The following is a 22,387-nucleotide window of genomic DNA, read 5'->3' as shown; positions in this document are numbered from 1 at the left end:
GATTAATCTATTTAACTGGTAGTTAGCAAGATTTGATCGTTATAAGGCTAATCGGGACTGGGCCTACAGTTTAAAGTAGGATCCGAAACACTATGTGCCTCCACCGGGATTCCAACCCGGGACCCCTTGATTACAAGGCGACGACGCGAACAGAACGCCATCACGGAGGCCTAGTGAAGGAGTTAGTTTGCTACTTTATAAATATCTGATATATAAACAAATTAATTGCTTATATGTATTTAATAGTAATATATTTTTAAATATTTGGTAATTGCAATATACTTTTACTTTTAATAACATTATACCTAGGTATATATATATTATATATATATGTATACCCTATGTATAATGTGTGTGTTTGTATGTAGATTAAGATCTTCACCCAGCAAACTTCAATGATTTTGCACCATGGTTAATACATAATGGCAACACTGTGCTTTACTTCTTAGAAAATTTGACTCATCCTGTTTTTTGCATAGTACAACCATCTTTGACAAAAATATTTGCTCATGGTTTTTCACCCTTTTTGTTGCAGGATGAACAGTTCCGCTACCTGATCAATCCCAAACGCCGGAAATGCAGCTCCTTCTGGTTCAAAGCTGGTCTTTGGGGAGGCATCAACCTCCTGATCATAGGCCTGGTCGTCTTGCTGATCGGCTACCTCGTTCCCCTCCGAGAAATCGTCATAGGCTACAAGAACGACATGGAGATCCTCGACAAATCGGCCATCCAGTTCAACAAGCAGCTGGATCTCTGCAAGCTGGTGGGGTTGACCGTTTTCTGCACGGGAGGGGTTGTTCTCCTGGTGACCCTGCTCTTCCCAACCTTCATGTACAGCTACTGCGACGATTCCGTCACCGTAGAACCCTTCCGAATAAGCGTTCAACAGCATGGGTTTGCTGCATCAACCGATAAGAGGATTCCTGTCACGGAGAGTGTCAGCAATGTGCAACCCATTTGGGAAAAGACAGCCCTTATGACTAAAACAGGACTGGTTGACGCTCCTTAAAATTTCTAGTTTTTCTTGACAATCTCCGCAGAATTGTGAGACACTCATATCCTTCCAAGACTACCAATACTACCCATAAGAACACAGCTTTTATAATTTTTCATTTACAGTACTTGAAACCTTAATTTCAAAATTGAATTTGCTTCTGATTCTTATTTCCTCATGTATAATTTTTTGAACGTACCTTTACTACATCCATATAAAGTGTATGCAGGAAATTCATGTAGCAAAAACGAACCACATATAACATTATCACTGTAAATAAACTTGTTTCAATCATATTGTTGTCACTGCAATGTTTATTGAACCACTGTTCAAACTGAATTCAACTCATAAAAAATTGTTTTGAAAGTTGAACATTGAAAAAATGTAATAAGTAAATTATGAGGCACAGGAGTCGGCATAAGTAAGTTTACCGAGAACGCAAACTATGTTACTGTATGTATTTACATAGAAATATAAATCACCTGTTACAATAACTGCTCAAAATGGCCGCCATTTTTTCGATGCACTTATTACACCTTTTTAATACTGATCTACAGGTACTATTACACAATTGTGGTGTGAATAATTGTGAAAAATTAAGATCTATGAGTTTTTCCAAGTGTTCCAAATCTCACGGCTACACGGCAGAAACGTTGTATTTCAGAATTCCCCACATGGAGGAATCACATAAGGTTAAGTCCGAAGATCTTGCAGGCCACTCCCTAAAGTGCTCATTTAAAAATTCCCGTAGGGTGCAACGGTTAACTGACTTATGTCGACTCTTGTAGTTTTAAGCTTTCGTGTTACTTAATAAATACAGTGTTTGATTTTTTTACCCTGATATTATCCGATGTAGATTACAATAGATAGGACTACAATAATTTTCAGTGACTAATATGAAGATGATGTTGAGTTAAAGGTGAGGCAAATAGAGTTTTCTCTAAACTTTAACACGTAGATACCCCAAGAAGAGATTTTAATCAATATACGTTATAAACTACATGAATTTCCTGCAACACTGAAAGTATTATTATTAAGATCATGCATAATATGTAACTAAATTATTTCTCTCTCCTAGATAATTAGGCCTACTAAATTCTCCAAATGAATTTTGAGCGTAAGACTTCCAAATATTCAATGCTTTAGTTTAAATTCAAGAACCATTGCATTGAATGGTAAACACTGTTGTGTAACACGCCTTATGAAAGATTCTTTAATAAAAAAAAATATGATATAACAGACGTGAAAATAGGGATATCTATTGTTTCATCGTTTTTCAATTTACGTTTTGGTTCTCAGAAGATATTCTTCACTGTCTTCCAATAAAATAATATTGTTAGCTATAATTTTTCTGCTGCAGAAACTACGATGATTTTTTACCAGAGAACGGATTTAAATGTAAATACATATTTATGTACGAAGCTGAAATCAGTTATATTTTGTATTATCTTTTGCGCATCATGGCATGCAGACTCGAAAAATTCCGTTTTAATTTTTCATATTTTTACATGTATTAGGTTTTGGCTCATATTTTACATATTTTAGTTATTTTTGCATATTATTTCCACATTTCAGGACGTTTCTCAACATATATTCCATATTCGCGCAAGAACTGCATGTCCCCGTGTAACCCTAAAGAGTTCTTGCGAATAATTGACAAATTTCAAATACACTCCCATTACTTCTTGCGATTTTGAACGCAGTCAAAATAAATCCATCTTAAGAGAAAACAGAAGGAAATTCACGTTTGAACAATTACAACAAAATGTTGTTATTCATTGTTTTGGAAGCATAAAATGAAAACACAGTTTGTGTTGTTTCACAATTAATATCGAAGTAGCTTTACTCGTGTAGTATCTTATATTATTATATTATATGTTTACAATTTTAAGTCCATATTTAACTCATATTTTGGTGAAAATTACTAAATATGTATTTACATATTTAGCACATTGTTACTACATATAAATCCGTTCCCTGTTTATTACATGTACTGTATGTTCACTATATCCAATTTTGTATTAAGAGATGTCTAGTATTCATGTTTTCTAAACGAAGTCTGTGCATTATCGATTTCTATTAGCTGAAAGAATTATCTCCTTTCGGAACAAAATGAAGACATTTTTCAAATACCATCCCACCTATACGAATGTCAAGACACAACGCAATTATGTATATGCGATACACAGTATAGTGTATACATGTGTATACACACCATATATGAGGGAAATACTTGAATGTAATACTCAATAGAAAAAATACAAGAATGTTAATATGCATAAATGTACGAGAAATTAGCTTTAAAAACAAATAATTATAAACCATGTAATGACTAGAGGGCAATAGATGAGTAAGTTTCAGTTTGCAAATGCTGCAAATCAGCTGATCATAAACGGCGAACGTTATAACCCCCTAGATGGTAGATGGCCAACAGCGAAACACGTCTTACGTCAATTGGCGCTCATGGTTTTGAATCCCATGGTACGTATAGTCCACGCGTTTACATCGTTAACGTTCAAGAACTGAAGAAAGCCGCCGCCACGAACGTGGGTGGGGTTAAACAGTGGGCGAGTTGTTCTCGTCCAATCACACTAAACCTTCAGCCAATGGGCGCAGCTGTTGCCGTAGTTTGCAACTTCAGTGTGGGGACCATTGGAAGCTGCTAGTGCGGGGGAGGGACAAGGTGACGTAGAGTAGATGTGTGGCAACACTGTGCGTTGAATGTGATTGTTGCAGCTGGTGGGCGCGCTCCGTCGACTCTAAAGCCAGTCGGTCGTTAACGAAGCTAGCGCGTCGACTATAGCAATTTGCAACAAGAAAATAAGACTTCTGATCAGTAGTGTCAGTTTCAATGAAATTATGTGTGGGAGAGGAGGGGGGCAAGATTGACATTATATAACACACAGGGTGTTCAAGAAAGAACTTCTAGGTTTTGAATTCAAGTTATTTCATTACATTTTGAATCGTGCATGCATATTTATTGAATTATACACACATGCGCAGGAGAAAATATTCAGTACTTATATCTGCAATATATTCAACTCACACAATCTTCATTTTAAGAAAACTTTTCAATTTATATATTGCTTCTTTTAATAATTCAATTCAATGATTTTGACATTACAATACTTTGGGAAGTGTATATTCATATATTTCTTCTCTTCTGTTAGAGCTTACATGCATTTTTATCTAATTAACAGCACATCCCTTTTTATACACTTGATATAATAATTACAGACTAAAAAATACTTAATATTATAATCTTTCCAACTGAATATTGCATTTTCCTAAACTTAACAAACTATAGCCAATCTGAATTTCTAGAATACATTACTAACTTATTAATTTCAAGGTGGATTGTGCATATTATGTATTAAAATATTTCTATAATATATTACTTTCTCGCATACCATCATTTTGCACATTCCAAAGTCAGCCATTTCGCATTCCATTCGCACCTGTAGTTAGTAAATCCATTTTTCCTTGTTTCACACAGAAATTTCATAAGAATTGATTTTTTATATATATATATATATATATATATATATATATATATATATATATATATAGTACAGGGTGGGCACAAAGTCGCTTTCCCCAATAAATGAAGAAATCAAATATTTGGGGAAAGCGACTTTGTGCCCACCCTGTATATATAATATATATGTATTCAATTAATCGTTTCTATTCATCTATATCTATGAATGTTATCGACAGTCAATATTTTACATAAACGACTTGACTTTTTCTTTCGCAACTAATTGCTGATGATAGTCATGTATAAATGCATGCTATACCAATTGTTCAGTCACGAACACTTCGGGTTGAACAATCCCATTAACTTCCAATGGAATCGTTACAACCTACAAGTGTCTATGACTGTCCTAAACAAAAAGAAAAGTGTTTGAAAAGTATTGAACTAATCTTAATGATTGATATCTACTTATATAAGTTAAATTAGTGTAAAATAAAGTAATCCCAAGCGGCAGAAATATTACATTTTATGTAAAAAATGAAAATTAGGTTTAGACTTATTTCTGATATTGTATTGTACGCCTATAACAAATCACGTTAAAGTAAAGAATTAAACTACAAAATAATGAACTTATATTTCGCTAAAATTATTGACATATCTTTTAAGTGTAGAAGCATGTGTTTAAACATAAGAAATATGAAAGTTAACTACTGGTAATGAACTTTATATTCAGTTTTGGATATAAATGAAACAAAGACAAATCTATTTTTAACACAATCCAGATTACTTTTGTACTATTATTAACGAAGGTTTAAAGGATAATAGGTATATCATGTTTGTAGAATCAGATAAAACATGGGAGAAGATTAATCATGATATTTTTTAAGTACAAGGTGGCTCATAAATCATTTGACACTAGTATATTTTCACCCCTTCATTGACTAGCATAGTACACACTTAATTAGCGAAGTAGCGATTTGAGGTCATGTTACTGTAAACGACTAGCGTTAACTGACTTATGGGTCGACCTGCACTACAGTTAATTTTCACAAGTTTTCTTTCATTATAAAAATGAGTTTAAGTACAAGTAGTCAGTGTCCTGTATTTACTTAGTATATTACTAATCCTACCATTTTTAGTGAAATAGAATTACTTTTAGATTGCTACATGGAAAGTAATCATTTGCGAAATATGAAGGAGAGTCAAATAAAAATAAAAGTCCGACAAAAATTATAGAACAGACTGTAAGCAGGTCAAATTTATATTTACTGTTATTAAAGAAACGACCTCAAGGCAGTAACACTGATCAAGTGAGCTTCACAACACCATTTTTGTTATTTTAAAGATGGCGACTCCTGCATACACATGCACCAGCGAAGAGCAGTGGTTTCTTGCCCTCTGGAAGCCTAGAACTTCTACGGCAAACGAAAATGCAATGCCTATATCCATGCTTACCACGCCAGCAAGTTTACAATGGCTTCGGTCCGCACGCAGATCGGTGGAAAGACCTTCGCGGTGGCACACAGATTCCAAATGTTCTTCTTCTTGAGGTATACAGGCACTAAATCAGACTTGAAAATATATGTGGATCAGGAATGGGTCTATACTAAAATGCAGCAAACTTGTCCATCCCTTCATGCAGAAACTTACTAGTTTAAAAACAAAAACATATTAAGGATTTCATTTGACTCTCCCTCGTATATTGGTATTCCAAATATAAACTCAAAACCAAGGTTACGTGATGCAACAATTAGCTAAAGTTAATGTTAGAAATTTACCTCTAATGTAGACCTAAAGGAAAATAATCGCCTGATATAAACGGAATATACCAACGAGTACCATATAGAAATATATTTTGGTAAAATATGAAACTGTTGATGACAGTGGCTATTGATTACGTGCATTTGACATCGACCTTGACATAATATTACTCATATTCTTGTATACATGTTATTGTAAGCAAATGTATGACGGCAGCTATTATAATTGTAAGGAAAATGTTTTAAAATATGTCTAATATAGTAAGACTGATTGTCAGGTTTCCTTGTTGACGTTGGTAGTTGGTTGAAAAGAAGTGTTACATCTATTTTAGTGTTGTATATTGAACTTTTATCTGTGATGGAACTAATGAAGTGGTTACAAATCCTTACAAACTCTATCAATGTTCTAAAATATATGTTGTTGTTCGAAGGGAAATCTCTATTTAAAGCCATATTTATTGTCAATATTCATATATCGTAACGTGTTGCAGGATTACGTCATTTCATCAATGTTTTCTGACATCGTATAATGTTCAAACAATGTTGATTCTAACTTTTTTAAGTTTTTCTCCTAGATCTGATGTGTATGGTCCTTTGTGCTTGATGTTATTCGAGGCTCAACAATAAACAAAGCACAAAGTTTTACACATCAGGTAATTGTTGACATATGAAACGAATATTGTAAACTACAGGTGTGTGGTGTCTCGTTACTTCAAATGAATATGTTGTTCTGAAATCTGTCCATATTTATTGTATGAAATAGTTCATGCCAATAAATTAATTCATACTGTAGTGGTTTACTATTATTTTATAAACCAAACCTCTCTAAGATTAATGAAGTATTCGCAAGTGCAATAGATAGATTGTGAAATATCTACGATGTTGTCATATCCGTGTGTGCAGATATTCAATTGTTTTGTTTATTTGTTGCCAAGCATGGAGTTAGCCATGTTGTAATATTTTGAGTTAGGGATTATATTAAATCGATCCCACACAAGTTATTATATTACCGTGGTTGGTAACGTAGCAGCAAGTCATGTTCCTATTGGCTTGAGCAGAGTTGGCCCTAAGGAGGGACACCTGGGGCCCGAGCCCCCGCGCTTCAGCATACAAAAATAATTGTTTGTGTACGGCTTATTATTATTGGAATTAGATTTTAATTCCTCTGTAGGCATTCAAGTCTTCCTGTGTTTGAAAACAATTAAAACTCCACATATGTTTGCCTTTTCTATTGAGGCTTTGGCAAATCAAGTGACTGTATAACAATATACCATTTTATGCCGTGACAAAATAGTGTGCTAACTTCTGCCATCCTGCGACTACTTCGCAGTAGGCTATCATTTATCGTAAAAAAAAAGAATCACATGAATTGAGAAAAAGAGAGAAGAAAAAGCAAGAGAAATAATAAGACAAATTGATGGAAAGAAAAAGAGAGGAAGAAACAGAGAAAGAGAAACAATTTTAGAAAGAAGGAAACAGGAAGATAAAGACAAACAGAGGAAGGGAAAAGAATAAAGGAAAGAAATGAAGAGATACGAGAATAAAGAAAGATGAAAAGAGAGGGTGGATAAATAGAGAAACGAAGATAAGAGATGGAAGGATAGAAGAAAAGGTAGAAAAACAGTGAAAAGGAGAGAGGTAGAGAAGGAGAAATAAAAAGAAAACGATAGACAAACTAAGTAGAAAATATAGAGTAAGAAGGAAAAAGAAAGGGAGAAATAAAATAAAAATGGAGTATAAAAGAAAGAGAATGAAAGAGAGGAACAAAAGAGAACGGAAAAGAGATAGAACTTGGTAGCTGCGAGGATCAAAGCAAGATACCACTTTCTCGTCAATCCTTTTAGAGATTGGCGTACGCAGAAGGGGACTGAAGAGGATACAGCCCCTCCGAAATTTTGAGAATATCTACAATTTTCAAATGAAACCTGTGAAGAAACTCGGGAAAAACCAGAGTGGTAAATGCAATTTCGGGTGGATTATAATTTTTGAGAGTGGAAAGTTTTTATTTTACGAAATATCTATGCACTGTTCACCTTTACAGTTCCAGCCCCTCCTGAAAAATCCTCCTTATGCCAGTGCTTTCAGAAAGCATGCAAGCAACTCTCTACGGACGAAATAGACTGTCATAGTATTTCTGATGACATTATTTACCTGAATTGATTTACAAAGCTGCCTAATTGTGATGATTTAACATTTTACTTCCACGCTACTACCAAGAACATTCACAATAATTACAAGTAAGCAATGAGAACCATTGCATTTTCACTACTTCGGTAATAATTACTAGTAATTGATGACGCTATGCATTGTTATGCGTTCGAAATTCCTAAGCAACTGTGTAAATGACATTCGTCGCAATCTTTAGCTATTACTGCACACCAGTTCCTGCGTAGTACAATTTGTGTGCATGCGTCATGTTCTTCCACAAAACCACCTGATAAGACCAAACACAATACTGTTTACATTTGGAGTCGGATAGTACTTGTGGTGTGGCATTGTGACCGTTGGGTAATGATCCTGACGTCACTGAAAGGCTCTTGTGTAGGCAGCGTAGGGTCTCGTGTTCAGTGTTGGTTCTCAGGTGCCGCTATGGATGTCACTCACAAAATGGCTGCAGCAAATCTTCAAATGGACTTCGACGCGGAGGAGTTGAAGCCAAGAGTGATTAACCGTAACACAAAGAGGTGCTTGGTCATTAAGAAGGCTGTTCTCTTGATTGGTCTGCTTGTGATTATTCTCGCCGTGTCTTGTAAGTTAGATCAATATTTTGCTATAATTTCGTTGAGTGGGAATATAATCAAAATGTCCATCAGCTATTCATTGATTTCAAAAAAGCATATGATTCGGTCAAAAGAGATAAATTATATAATATATTAATCGAGTTTGGAATGCCTAAGAAGCTTGTTAGTATGATAAAAATATGCACCAGTGAAACATAAAGTAAAATTCGTGTGGGTATTAATATGTCTGACAAATTTACAATTCATGATGGGTTAAAACAAGGAGATGCATTATCTCCATTGCTCTTTAATTTTGCCTTAGAATATGCTGTTAGGAAGGTAAAATAAACTAAAGAAGGACTAAAATTAAATGGTGTGACTCAGTTGTTAGCATATGCAGATGATGTAGTCTTACTGGGGGATGATGTGAATACAATTAAGAATAATGCTAAAATATTTTTCAAGACTGCTAAAGAGATAGGTTTGGAAGTTAACAAAGAGAAAACTAAATATATGCTTACAGGCCGAAACCAAGTGTTAGGTAATAAACAAAATCTAATTATTGATAACAACTCGTTTGAACCAGTTTCCAAATTCAAATACTTAGGAGTAATATTAACAAATGAAAATTATATTAAAGAGGAAATAAAAAGTAGGCTTAATTCAGGAAATGCATGTTACTTCTATCTTCATAAACTTTTGTCTTCTCGTTTAATATCTAAGAAACTAAAATTTAAAATATACAAAACCGTAATTTTGCCTGTATTATTATATGGGTGTGAAACTTGGTCCCTTACATTGAAAGAGGAACATAAATTGAGAGAATTTGAAAATAAGATCCTTAGGAAAATATTTGGACCTAAAAGGGATGAGGAGACAGGTGAGTGGAGAAGGTTACATAATTTAGAACTACATACATAATTTGTATTCATGTCCAGATATTATTAGAATAATTAAATCAAGAAGACTTAGGTGGGCAGGCCGTGTGACACGAATGGGAGAGTAAAGAGGAGTTTACAGGATTCTTGTTGGGAGACCTGATGGTAAGAGACCTGTAGGAAGGCCAAGATGAAGATGGAGGGACAACATTGAGATAGACTTAAAGAAAATCGAGTATAGAGATCTTGCTCAAGATAGGGACAGATGGAAGGCCTGTGTTGCTGCAGCCATGAACCTTCGGGTTTAAGAAGGCTAGAGAGTTAGTTAGTTTAGTTACTTATATTTATATTAATATTGCAAAAAGAGCACTAACCTGTGTTATAAGAGTTGATCAAAGTGATGTCCACTTACATTCACACATTCCTGGCATCGTTTGATGAAATTTTGTTTCACGCGCAAAATTTCTTCTTCCGTAATTCTTCCAAGTTCTGCACTTATATTGTCTTTTAGTTCATGCAGGTGAAACGCTAGGGAATTTCTGTGCAAATTGCCTACACACGTCTCGACACGAGTTTGTTTTCGCGTAAGTGTCATACATAAAAATTGTTTGTTCTAACGTGAACTTTGTGGCTGGCATTTGAATCGCCTCACTTACACACAACATACACACACTGCAATTACACAAAGAAGTAGCACGGCAAGTAACCAAAAACCACCCTCTCTCACGCAGTACGAAATTAACACGCTTTTGGTTCAAGGTCTGTTCCTCACTCGATTCGCAGCTCTGTCCAGGGCACCTGTAGTCGCGATAGAAAGAACAACTCAAGCTCGGAGCTTTCAGATTGCAAACAATGCTCACGAAAACCATTGACCTTTAACGGTTTAGTCTGCAACGTAATCTTGATAGAGTCTTGCACATTCGAAACCTTCAAACGATTCCGAGGTAAGCAAAACGTTTTCGAGGGTAAACTTAAACGGGACGTTACTGGTCGAAAATGTCTGCATCTCCGCCACACTTCTCCCGATCTCTCGGCCTCGCAAGGAATTGGACGCACGGTATATTTTGTGATTACATAATATCTATTTTAATATTATGATAAAATTCTTGCACTTTTACAGGACGATAGTAAATATTTGGATACGAGTGATGATGTTGCTCGTTGTTGTTGTGACTCGGTTGTTAGCATATGCAGATGATGTAGACTTACTGGGGGATGATGTGAATACAATTAAGAATAATGCTAAAATATTTTTCAAAACTGCTAAAGAGATAGGTTTGGAAGTTAACAAAGAGAAAACTAAATATATGTTTACAGGCCAAAACCAAGTGTTAGGTAATAATCAAAATCTAATTATTGATAACAACTCGTTTGAACCAGTTTCCAAATTCAAATACTTAGGAGTAATATTAATTTATTTCTCTCCACCCATGCAATTATATACATACATACATACACACACTTTATATATAGTCTAGTGTGGTTGGGATTGTCTTGTGTAGTAGTTGTGCTGTCTAGTGTGTTTGCGTTTATCTTGTGTAGTAGTAATGCTGTCGAATGTGTTTCTGTTTGTCTTGTGTAGTATCGGTGGTGTGTATGTATGTGTCTTGTGTTGTAATTGTGCTGTCTAGTATGTTTGTCTTGCCTTGCGTAGTAGTTGTGTTGTCTAATTTGTTTGTGTTTGTCTTGTGTAGTAGTTGTGGTGTGTAGTTTGTTTGTGTTTATATTGTGTAGTAGTTATGGGGTGTTTGTGTTTATATTGTGTTATAGTTCTGATGTGTTTGTGTGTGTCTTGTGTAGTAGTTGTGCTATCTAATGTGTTTGTGTTCATCTTGTGCAGTAATTGTGCTGTCTAATGTGTTTGTGTTTATCTTGTGTAGTAGTTCCTCCATTCATATTGGGGGTTAGGCGTAGAGCTGACAACTCTGCACTGTAAAAAGCCATGTCAAGAATCAGCAATATAAGGCCATGGATGTTCCCAAGGTAAAATATTCCGGAGGTAAAATAGTCCCCCGTTCGGATCTCCGGGTGGGGACTACTTTGGGAGGTCCCTGGACTAAGGATAAGATCTACATTAGGAATAAGGATATTAAATTAGGCACCTGGAATGTTCTGAGCCTTTACCGGCCTGGGGCATTTCAGTGTACAGTTAATGAGATACTTAAGTATAAATTAGATGTAGTAGCTGTCCAGGAAGTTAGGTGGCCAGGAGAAGGGAATTGTAAAACTAAAAATTATACTTTTTTCTATGGTGGTACTGAAAATCATAATTTTGGAACAGGCTTTTTTATAAATAATAGAATTATCTCGGCTCTTAAAACAGTAGAATTTATTAATGATAGGATATCATATGCAGTTTTACAGGGTAGGTGGTGCAAAATTATTTTAATAAACATACATGCACCAACGGAAGATAAAGATGATAATACTAAAGATGATTTTTATACAGAGTTAGAACAGGTCTTTGATAAATTTTCTCAGTATGATATGAAAATTCTGTTAGGTGACTGTAATGCACAGATTGGCAAAGAAGAGACATTTAAACCTACAATTGGTAAAGAAAGTCTTCATGAATTAAGTAATGATAATGGTATAAGATTGATTACTTTTGCAACCTCAAAGAATTTAATTGTGAAAAGTACCACTTTTAAACATAAAGATATCCATAAATATACCTGGTCTTCTCCAGATGGTAAAACTCATAATCAGATAGATCATATTCTCATTGATAAGAGAAGACATACTAGTATAATTGACGTTCGTACACATAGAGGTGCGGACTGTGCCAGTGACCATTATTTAGTAATTGCTAAATTAAGAGAAAGACTCTCAGTGTTAAATCATAAGCAACAAAATCTAAAAGTTCTAAAATTTGATACAGGAAAGCTTACTGATGAAAGAATCAAGAAAGATTACCAAATTAAACTGTCAAATAGATTTGATGTTTTGCAGGATTTAAATGATGATGAAAATATAAATGAAATAGACGTAAATAAGAATTGGGAGCACATACGTAATGCAATAGAATCAGCAGCTAAAGAAAGTATAGGATACCATAAACCGAGAAAAAGTAAGCCATGGTTTGATAATGAATGTCATAATCTAATAGAAATAAGAAATCAGGCTAGACTTAGGTGGTTAAATAACTCTGATGATACAAATCTAAACAATTATAATAGAATAAAGCGAGAAGTTAACCGCACGTTTAGAAGTAAAAAAAGAGATTACTTGAAAAGTAAAATTAACGAAATTGAAACAAACAGCAAAAATAAAAATATCAGAGATTTATATAAAGGTGTAAATGAGTTTAGAAAGGGGTTGCAACCTAAAGTAAACTTGATAAAAGATAAAGACGGTGATTTTCTAGCTGACCCAAGCGATATTCTACATAGATGGAAGAACTACTTTAATGACCTTTTAAATGTCCATGTAGGAGATAAATCAGTAGTGAATGAAGTACACACAGCAGAACCTTTAGTTCCAGAACCTAACTTGACTGAAGTTAAAGATGCTATTAAAAGGCTAAAGAATAACAAAGCACCTGGCATTGAATTAATACCAGCTGAGTTAATTAAATATGGTGGAAATTCATTAATATGTCAAATTCATAAATTAATTTGTTTAATATGGAATAAAGAAGTAATCCCTCAACAGTGGAAAGAATCCATAATTGTCCCTGTGTTTAAAAAAGGTGATAAAATGAACTGCAATAATTACCGTGGAATTTCTCTACTCTCAACAACATATAAAATATTATCTAACATTCTTTTAACAAGACTAACCCCATATGCTAATGAAATTATAGGTGATTATCAATGTGGATTTAAACGTAACAGATCAACTACAGATCAAATTTTTCACATCAGACAGACACTTGAAAAAAAGTGGGAATATAATCAAAATGTCCATCAACTATTCATTGATTTCAAAAAAGCATATGATTCGGTCAAAAGAGATAAATTATATAATATATTAGTAGAGTTTGGAATACCTAAGAAGCTTGTTAGTATGATAAAAATATGCACCAGTGAAACAGAAAGTAAAATTCGTGTGGGTATTAATATGTCTGACAAATTTACAATTCATGATGGGTTAAAACAAGGAGATGCATTATCTCCATTGCTCTTTAATTTTGCCTTAGAATATGCTGTTAGGAAGGTAAAAGAAACTAAAGAAGGACTAAAATTAAATGGTGTGACTCAGTTGTTAGCATATGCAGATGATGTAGACTTACTGGGGGATGATGTGAATACAATTAAGAATAATGCTAAAATATTTTTCAAAACTGCTAAAGAGATAGGTTTGGAAGTTAACAAAGAGAAAACTAAATATATGCTTACAGGCCGAAACCAAGTGTTAGGTAATAATCAAAATCTAATTATTGATAACAACTCGTTTGAACCAGTTTCCAAATTCAAATACTTAGGAGTAATATTAACAAATGAAAATTATATTAAAGAGGAAATAAAAAGTAGGCTTAATTCAGGAAATGCATGTTACTTCTCTCTTCATAAACTTTTGTCTTCTCGTTTAATATCTAAGAAACTAAAAGTTAAAATATACAAAACAGTAATTTTGCCTGTAGTATTATATGGATGTGAAACTTGGTCCCTTACATTGAAAGAGGAACATAAATTGAGAGTATTTGAGAATAAAATCCTTAGGAAAATCTTTGGACCTAAAAGGGATGAGGAGACAGGTGAGTGGAGAAGGTTACATAATTTAGAACTACATAATTTGTATTCATGTCCAGATATTATTAGAATAATTAAATCAAGAAGACTTAGGTGGGCAGGCCATGTGGCACGAATGGGAGAGGAAAGAGGAGTATACAGGATTCTTGTTGGGAAACCTGATGGTAAGAGACCTGTAGGAAGGCCAAGACGAAGATGGAGGGACAACGTTGAGATGGACCTAAGGGAAATCGGTAGGGATGGAAAAGAGTATATAGATCTTGCTCAAGATAGGGAAAGATGGAAGGCCTGTGTTGCTGCAGCCATGAACCTTCGGGTTTAAGAAGGCTAGAGAGTTAGTTAGTTAGTTAGATAAAATTCTTGAATATTCTAAAGCAAATTTATTGGTAAATTGATGCATAGTATAATTGGAGAAGAATATTTACACACCAATATTGATCAATATTTTGAACAAATTTTAATTATTACAATTTTCAAGTATTGGTATCTGTGGGAATCGGTAAGAGTATCGGTATCGGTGTGTGTGTTTGTGTGTGTGTGCAGGCCAGTACCCAGGGGAGGGGCCTTGGGGGCCATGCCCCCCGGTCAAACTCTAAAATATATTAATGTGAATTTACAAGAAGCTACAAGATTAACATCGACGATTTTTCACATTTGTAAAAAATTCAATTTTGTCCTTGCATAAATGAATGAATTATTGTGTGGAGAGGCAGGCTGCAGAAGCATGCAGTCTGCAATTTTGGGTAGTTTTATTTCATAACCATTGATGCGAGGCTACCAGACGTCCCGATTTTCTCAAGACAGTCCATTCTTTTTAATTCTTGCCCCGTCTTTTTTGGAATTGCAGTCGTGTTACGATTTTTTTTTTCTTAACTCACATGTAGACATGTTCTATATTTTAATAATCATTGTAACATTTAATTTACAAATATATATTATTTTCTAAGAAAAATCTGTAACACATGTAACACATTGTCAGATCTAGGGCCTCCCCGTTGTAATCCAGGGGTCCTCCCGTGTTCGATACCCGGTGGAGGCACATAACAGATCCCACTTTAAACTGTAGATTCTGTTCCGATTGGCTTTTCTGTTCATAAAGTCGACTTGAAAACAAACGAACTATAAGAAAGCCTGCGTTCACACCTTTTAATAGTCACTTTATAACGAAATGAAAAAAAAAAAATTGTTAGAATTCCTTCTTGGAAGCTCGTCATAATTCGGTGTTGCATATTACAGTACCACGACGATCATCAAATTTCTTTGCAAACTGACAATAATTTTACTCTTTACGAACTTTTCCCTTATCGTTTGACGCTCTCTTTACCTAGGCGCCTGAAGCGACAGCCTCCTGAACTCTGTAACTACAACTTTGACAGGTGCATTTGAAACCACTGTCCATATAGGAATCTCACTAAACTTAATAGACAAAGTACCTGTGAACTCATAGCACGATTCACTATTTACATAGCTTCGGCCGTAAAAACATGCAGTTGACTAGAAACACATAGCTAAGTATTAGTGTTCGCTTAGATCCAAAGTATGCAAGGAAACATAGAGGAAATGTGTTCTTTGGGTGCCTATGAAAAGCCTAAAAAGTATGGTAGTTCAGCACAAGCAAATACAGAACTATAATTCAATCGATAATATGAACACAGATATTCCCTTCACAGGGAATTTCGATACCATGAATTTCTGTTGCAATTTTTTTTCGACTGTGAAACTACGTGATGAATGGAAAAATATCTTCTACAAAAGTTGTTTATTTCTTGTAACATGAATAAAAATATTGAACCATAGGTTTCCATTTTAAAATTTGAACGACCTTCAAATGACCTTCGAAATGGCCGCTTACTAAAACATACATGATGACATTATCTTTCCCCTTAAAGTCAATTAAATTTATTTGAAACATTTCTTTCGAAAACGCTTCGTTTGTAAGATGTTTCGAGTTATCAACAACTTAAATGGTCCACCATGTATATTTATATGTGTTATGTATGTGTGTGTGTGTATTTATATAAGACTAGCTGATTACCCGGCGTTGCTCTGGTAATTATTTATCCAAATCTTCTATTAGACAGGAGAATAATTAATTCTAACTATAGTGCAAAGTGTAACTAATTTTATTTACAGAGGTATTGAAAAATATAAGTACAGAATACAAATTTTAAAATAAAATCTTTTACAAATTCACTATAATATTAATTTAACTCAAAACTTGATTATAAGCAACATTTTTAGTTTCACCTCCAGGAGCAAGAATAAATAAATGGAACGGCATTGGGAGTGTTACTATTCATCTTAGCGACCCCGAAAACTACGGATTCCACACTAATATCGGTCGTTTTCGATTATTTTTACATGTCACCCCCTCCCCTAGGGATGCAAGGGGTGTCTTAAACCCACAGCATTTTCTTCGAGATTGCAAGTGATACGTGTATCAAGTTTGGTTGAAATCGCTCCAGGCGTTCGAGAGTTATGCTGGAACAAACACACATAGAGGAAGGTTGCCATCAATGGACCGCTTCCATGGATGGACCTTCAACGTATTTTCCGCAACAGGACTAGAGCGCATGCGCGAAGACAGTTGAATTCTCTTCTTTCCTTCCCGTCAGTTGTGTTCAGGAGAAGGAACACGTTGGAGCCATTCCATCGCGAGCTAAAAATTCAGGTATGTTCTCTGACTCAATGCTATAACTCTACACTTGTTCTCTGTAAATGTTTCGCGAGTAATGCCTCATTTAGCAACTTCACACATCAGTGAAGTTAAAGAGCGCTTTTTGTACTACTAAATCCGATATAGGATGTTTCGTTTTTGCAGGCATTACTTGTGTGTCTTCTAAAGAATCCAATATGACGAGGTTGCTATCATTGAATGGACCGGTTTGTCCTACGCCTATGCTCATTTACAAACGTGCTAGATCGTGTGAAGACTTCAAAGATGGCTCACCACCTGGGACAGTGTTTGTCTTTAATCGCGAGAGTAGCTATATCAACAAAGACATTTTCTGCGAGTGGATGCTCCATTTTATAAAAAGTGTAAAACCAAACAAGCAAGATCCTGTGCTTCTCCTTTGTGATAGACATTCTACTTACACTAAAAATTTGGAAGCCATCGAAATGGCCAGAACTAATGGAGTCATTATGTTGGCTCTGCCCAGCCACACAATGCAAAGCTCCAGCCACTTGATGTTGCTTTTTTCAAACCTCTATCAACGTACTTCACTATGTAAATAGAAAAGTACCTTAGGGTTCATCCTGATCGAGTTGGGAGTTACAGTTCGTAAAGTCGCCGCTATTTGGAAACACATATGCCAAAGCTGCAACAATGACTACTGCTTTCGGTGCTCTCAAAGCATCAGGATGTGTTCCAAGATCACCATTTTGCACCATCAACTGTCTTTGAATCCTAGCCTACAACAGACCACATTGAAGATGTTACTTCAGAAGACTTTCCAGCAACCAGAAATCAGAGTCATCAGCCTCAACCTGGCACCAGATATTGTTCAAATATAAATGCTGATTTGACATTTTCAGATAATTTTTCGTAATTTTTGTTTTACCTAATTACGTATTTGAAAACTAATTCTTTGATACAGTTTTCCTTCTTTTGACAAATGGTCCATTGACGGAAACTCGATGGTCCATTCATGGAGACCTGTTGCCATCAATGGACTATTTATCACAATTATGATTTTCATTTTTAGAACAATAACAAAAAAATACATCAACATTGTAAATGTACATGGCTGTTTAGAAAGTGGTATACAAAATATTTCCATATACAGAGTTCAATTTAGGCTAAACCTACTATCGGAAGAACTTAAATATTTTTATGTGGTCCATTGACAGCAACCTTCCCCTATATACACACATACATCACTTTTTATATATAGAGATTATCTTATAATGTAAAATTTTGATAGACCTGTATTGTCTGTTCATAATGTGTCCACGATTCTGTAAAAGGGATTACTCTTCTGAAGGCAAAAACATAAAAAAGTAAGTTTAAATGTGCAATTATTTGCATCCAATATTAATCCAGAAAAAATGTTTTACTCATTTCAGTGTTCATAAAACACCAGTACGAACAGATGTCCTATAGCACCAGGACCAATACTAACTCTAGTCAGGTAAATATGATATAGTTAATATGTCCTAAATTTCATGTTCTGGTACAACCTCAGTATTCTTACACGTGAAGATTAAGATTTTTTAAAAATCGTAATAATATGCGTATAATGAAATATTATCGCTATGTGAAATTTGGATACAAAAAACTCTCCATATGTTGCCACTTTGACTATCAATCTGGGAATGATGGGATATTAAGATTGTTTATAAATTAATGACATATTTAGGACTCTTATGAATAGTATATTATCTGGAGGTTATGTTTGATTCTAAATTTTCCACATATTATTTCAGTAGAATATATTTAATTTCAATATTAATTTGTAAATTTTCCCAAGATAAAATGTTGTAAACTTGTCTGAAATGTGAATATTTCACACATAATTATAGTATTCTTAAAGGATATTTTAATTTTTGTTTTTAAAAACAACCTGTAATTATACTATTATACATCGCTCATTTTTGTTTCTTTCAGCATTTCGTGTCGCATTCCTTAGCTCTACATTAGGATGAAGCTATGCATATGGTATGATGATCTCAAAATAATTAAACTATAGGTGTCACAAAAAAACTTATAAATTCAAGAGGTATTTGTACATCAATATGAAATAACAATTTTCTGAAATATCGGATTTTGTCTTCTTTACCTTTAATTTATACTAATAGATAATAAGAGGATAAAGATATGTTAAGGCTCAATATTACTTTAAAAGAAAGAAAATATACTTGATCGTTTTTGTGGAGGAATGTAGATATTATAATTATGACCATGAATATAGTATATCTCATTTGAATCATATTAAGCTAATACCAACATGTTTCAAATTACATATTATAACTATGGTATATTGATAACTATTTATTGCAAGTATCTATTCCAATTGCCTACTACAAGAACAAGAAATCGTACATAACTTTGTTCCATTCTCTGAAAACACTTTTTAGTGTGTTTTTCTCAATAAGAGTATTTTCTTTAAATTAATTACACGCTCAAATACCCTATAATCTGGGAGCCCAATCCAAATTTCAAATTAATGATTGAATGAAAAATAAATAATTGCTAAAGAAATACACATTTACACTCGATTCTGTATTAATAGAGTGACCACACGTCCCGTTTTGACTGGGACAGTCCCGGTTCAGAGGTGTGTCCCGGTCGTCCCGTCCATTTTATTAAAAAGCCACTCATTGTCCCGTTTTTACAAAAGTCTATGAGTTATTAAGTCAAACTTTCAGAGGCATTTCATGCTAAAAAAGATGGCTTGATTTGTATGTGATCCGCTCTTTGTAGAGCAGTGAAAAAGCATGCAGTTTCTTTACATAGTTGCAAAAGGAATTTAAAGTTCCTGCGTCTTGACAAACTTGAAAATCTAGAATTGTGTTGTCTGGTGTGTGGAATAAGGTTTTCGGTGAGATTTATAAACGGTTGGTGAAGAATAAAGATGCTCTCAAGAAGATTGGATCTTCTGCTAAATACTTCTTGCATTACTCAAATTCAGCGTAGGACTAATCAAAGATTGATCAGAAAGGAAAAGAAACGCTATGTAAATTGTACCGATATTATAATAATTAATTAATACCCTTTGACAACAAGAGGTCATATTTCATTTATTGTTTATGATGTATCATTTATGTGATCCATAACAATACGTTAATAATAACAATAATTTTATAATTAGGCCTAACCGATTCTTCAGGAAAGGAGGAGGTAAACTGATCTCCTTAGGATGTCCCGTTTTTGGGTCAAAATATTATGGTCACCCTATGTATTAAGCAATTAATGTTGAAATTCTAAACAAAAATCAAGTAGGCCTGTAGATACTTTCAAAATAACCCTTATAATTTTATGTTAAAAAGTTTTTTCTTTTAATTCTTCCAGAAATAGCTTCAAGATACTGCCGGAAGAAGATGAAGAACAACATAGTCTACATACCTTTGTGAATTTGTGTGTTTGGAAATTGTAAAAAATCAAATGTTTTGGAAAACTAATTCCATCCCTTTAACAGACAACTGTATACAGCTAAGTTTTGAATTCACAATATTATTATAAAAAACTTGAATTTTCTTGGTAGAAGAATATGTTAAACTTGAAAGGTTTATACCGCGTTTGTTAGAACCTGTCCCTTTTCCCGCGCTAGCGATCGCTCGACAGTTTCGGTGCCAATGAGAAACGAGGAAAAGGTCGTCTGCTGGGCAGCGAGGAGCGACTGGAAGGCAGAAGAGAGGTGCTTACGTAGGCGCTGTTGCCACGTTGCGTATTTTAATTTGCTGCCTGGCTTTCGCTTTCCCCTTCACGGAGTTCACGCGACCTGCAGCAGCAACGCCGCGTGGTTTCTGCTAGAAAAGCCAGCGATCAGCTAGCGCGGGAAGCGGGACAGGTTGTAACAAACACGGTATAATACATGAGCATTTTTTTTAATGTGATACCAAGTTGCTGAATGTTTGAATAAACGTTCAACTACCATGGTTTTTCACTTGTACTCGGCCCCCTAACATTGAAAACAATGGATGCAATTCAGTGAAATTTCACAGGGACATACCTTGTTGTATATGAAGCACAATGATCTCGTAGTAGGTGTTGAAAATGATCACCATTAGTATCAAGGCAGTGGCGTACGTAGGATTTCATCAAGGGGGTATTTCTGAAACTGTTTATATACAAATTCACATTACCAGTGTTTTATTGCAGTTTAATTACTACTAGTAGTAGTACTACTAATGCTGCTGCTGTTACTACTGATACCACTACCACCAACAAGGCCACCCGAAGGGTTGTTTCTCAGTGCTTAAAGTGGGGGAAATGAGGGGTGATGCTTTCCCCAAGTTAAGAGATTTCTCATAAAGCATTCCAAGCACAAGGATAATTTCCACAGGCTCTTAATCTTCTGTCTTTCACGGTACCTCTCGTCCATGTTTTCAAGCTACAATTTTGAAAATTTGAATTTTTTTAAGTCTTTCCAGATATCTCAGGGGAGACATGTGCCCCCTCCTGGCACCCTCTCTACGGGCGCTCTTGGCCACTACTTTTAAGTACATAAATGTATTTATGAAAGCAATAAAACAAAATTACTCATTAGTCATTCGATTTTTAACAAATTCTATGTGCATGTAAACTTTTTTACGAAGTAATTCTCTAGTGAACGGTTATTTGTATGTGATAAGTAAGACATTTTAAGTGTGAAGAAAATCAATGAGAACAAACAAATACAGCGTGTCCACAATAAGACTCCAACATTTTGAAAGTCTATAACTTTTTCATTTTAAATTGTACAGCTGTGATTCCGGAAGCAGCAGAAGCAGAAACTCAAAAAGTTTATGTGCTAGCGTTTCAGTGCGCGCAATAGCCGTAGTGGCGCTGCAGCACTCGATTGTTTGAAAATGGAGATTCTAAACAAGCGTGCACAGGTTCATTCGAAAGGAGTCCACAGATGTCAGTAAGACAAGCAGTGAAGAACTTTGTGAACTGTCGACCGTTTCATACCAAGTTCTCTCGCTGCTTGTCTTACGGACGTCTGTGGACTACTTTCGAATGACCTCCGCACATTTTCTACAACCTGTTCCTGGATTCTGGGTTTACCACCACAGTGTCCTTTCAAAACATTGCCGGTCGCCAAAAACTGATCACACCACTTCTTTATAGTCGTGAATGTCGGAGGATCCTTATTGTACACACGATGAAAGTTTCGTTGCACTTGAATAAGTGATTTCGTTTCTGCACACCACCACACAACT

At 34.8% G+C, this 22,387-nt stretch overlaps 1 protein-coding gene and 1 long non-coding RNA gene across 4 annotated transcripts in view; both read left to right on the top strand.

Moving 5' to 3' along the window:
* Positions 1–4,074, top strand: part of LOC146004630 (neurensin-1-like) — a 318,268-nt gene extending 314,194 nt beyond the window's left edge. For all 3 annotated transcript variants that reach the window (XM_083143521.1, XM_083143522.1, XM_083143523.1), the window contains one exon: positions 536–4,074. In XM_083143521.1, coding sequence (XP_082999647.1) covers positions 536–1,009 — 474 coding nt within the window. In that variant the 3' untranslated portion in view covers positions 1,010–4,074. The remainder of the gene's footprint in view (positions 1–535) is intronic.
* A 4,704-nt stretch (positions 4,075–8,778) lies between these two features.
* Positions 8,779–20,938, top strand: LOC146004922 (uncharacterized). The gene is made up of 4 exons (XR_014443970.1): positions 8,779–8,978; positions 18,590–18,654; positions 19,131–19,181; positions 20,535–20,938. It is a non-coding gene; the product is annotated as an uncharacterized LOC146004922 (long non-coding RNA).
* The last annotated feature ends 1,449 nt before the right edge of the window (positions 20,939–22,387 follow it).

This window comes from Lepisma saccharinum, chromosome 22 (assembly GCF_977018435.1).
Source record: "Lepisma saccharinum chromosome 22, izLepSacc3.1, whole genome shotgun sequence".
Taxonomy (NCBI): Eukaryota; Metazoa; Arthropoda; class Insecta; order Zygentoma; family Lepismatidae; genus Lepisma; species Lepisma saccharinum.
The sequence above is the reverse complement of the archived record's forward strand: the minus strand, read 5'-3'. Positions and strand labels throughout refer to the sequence as shown.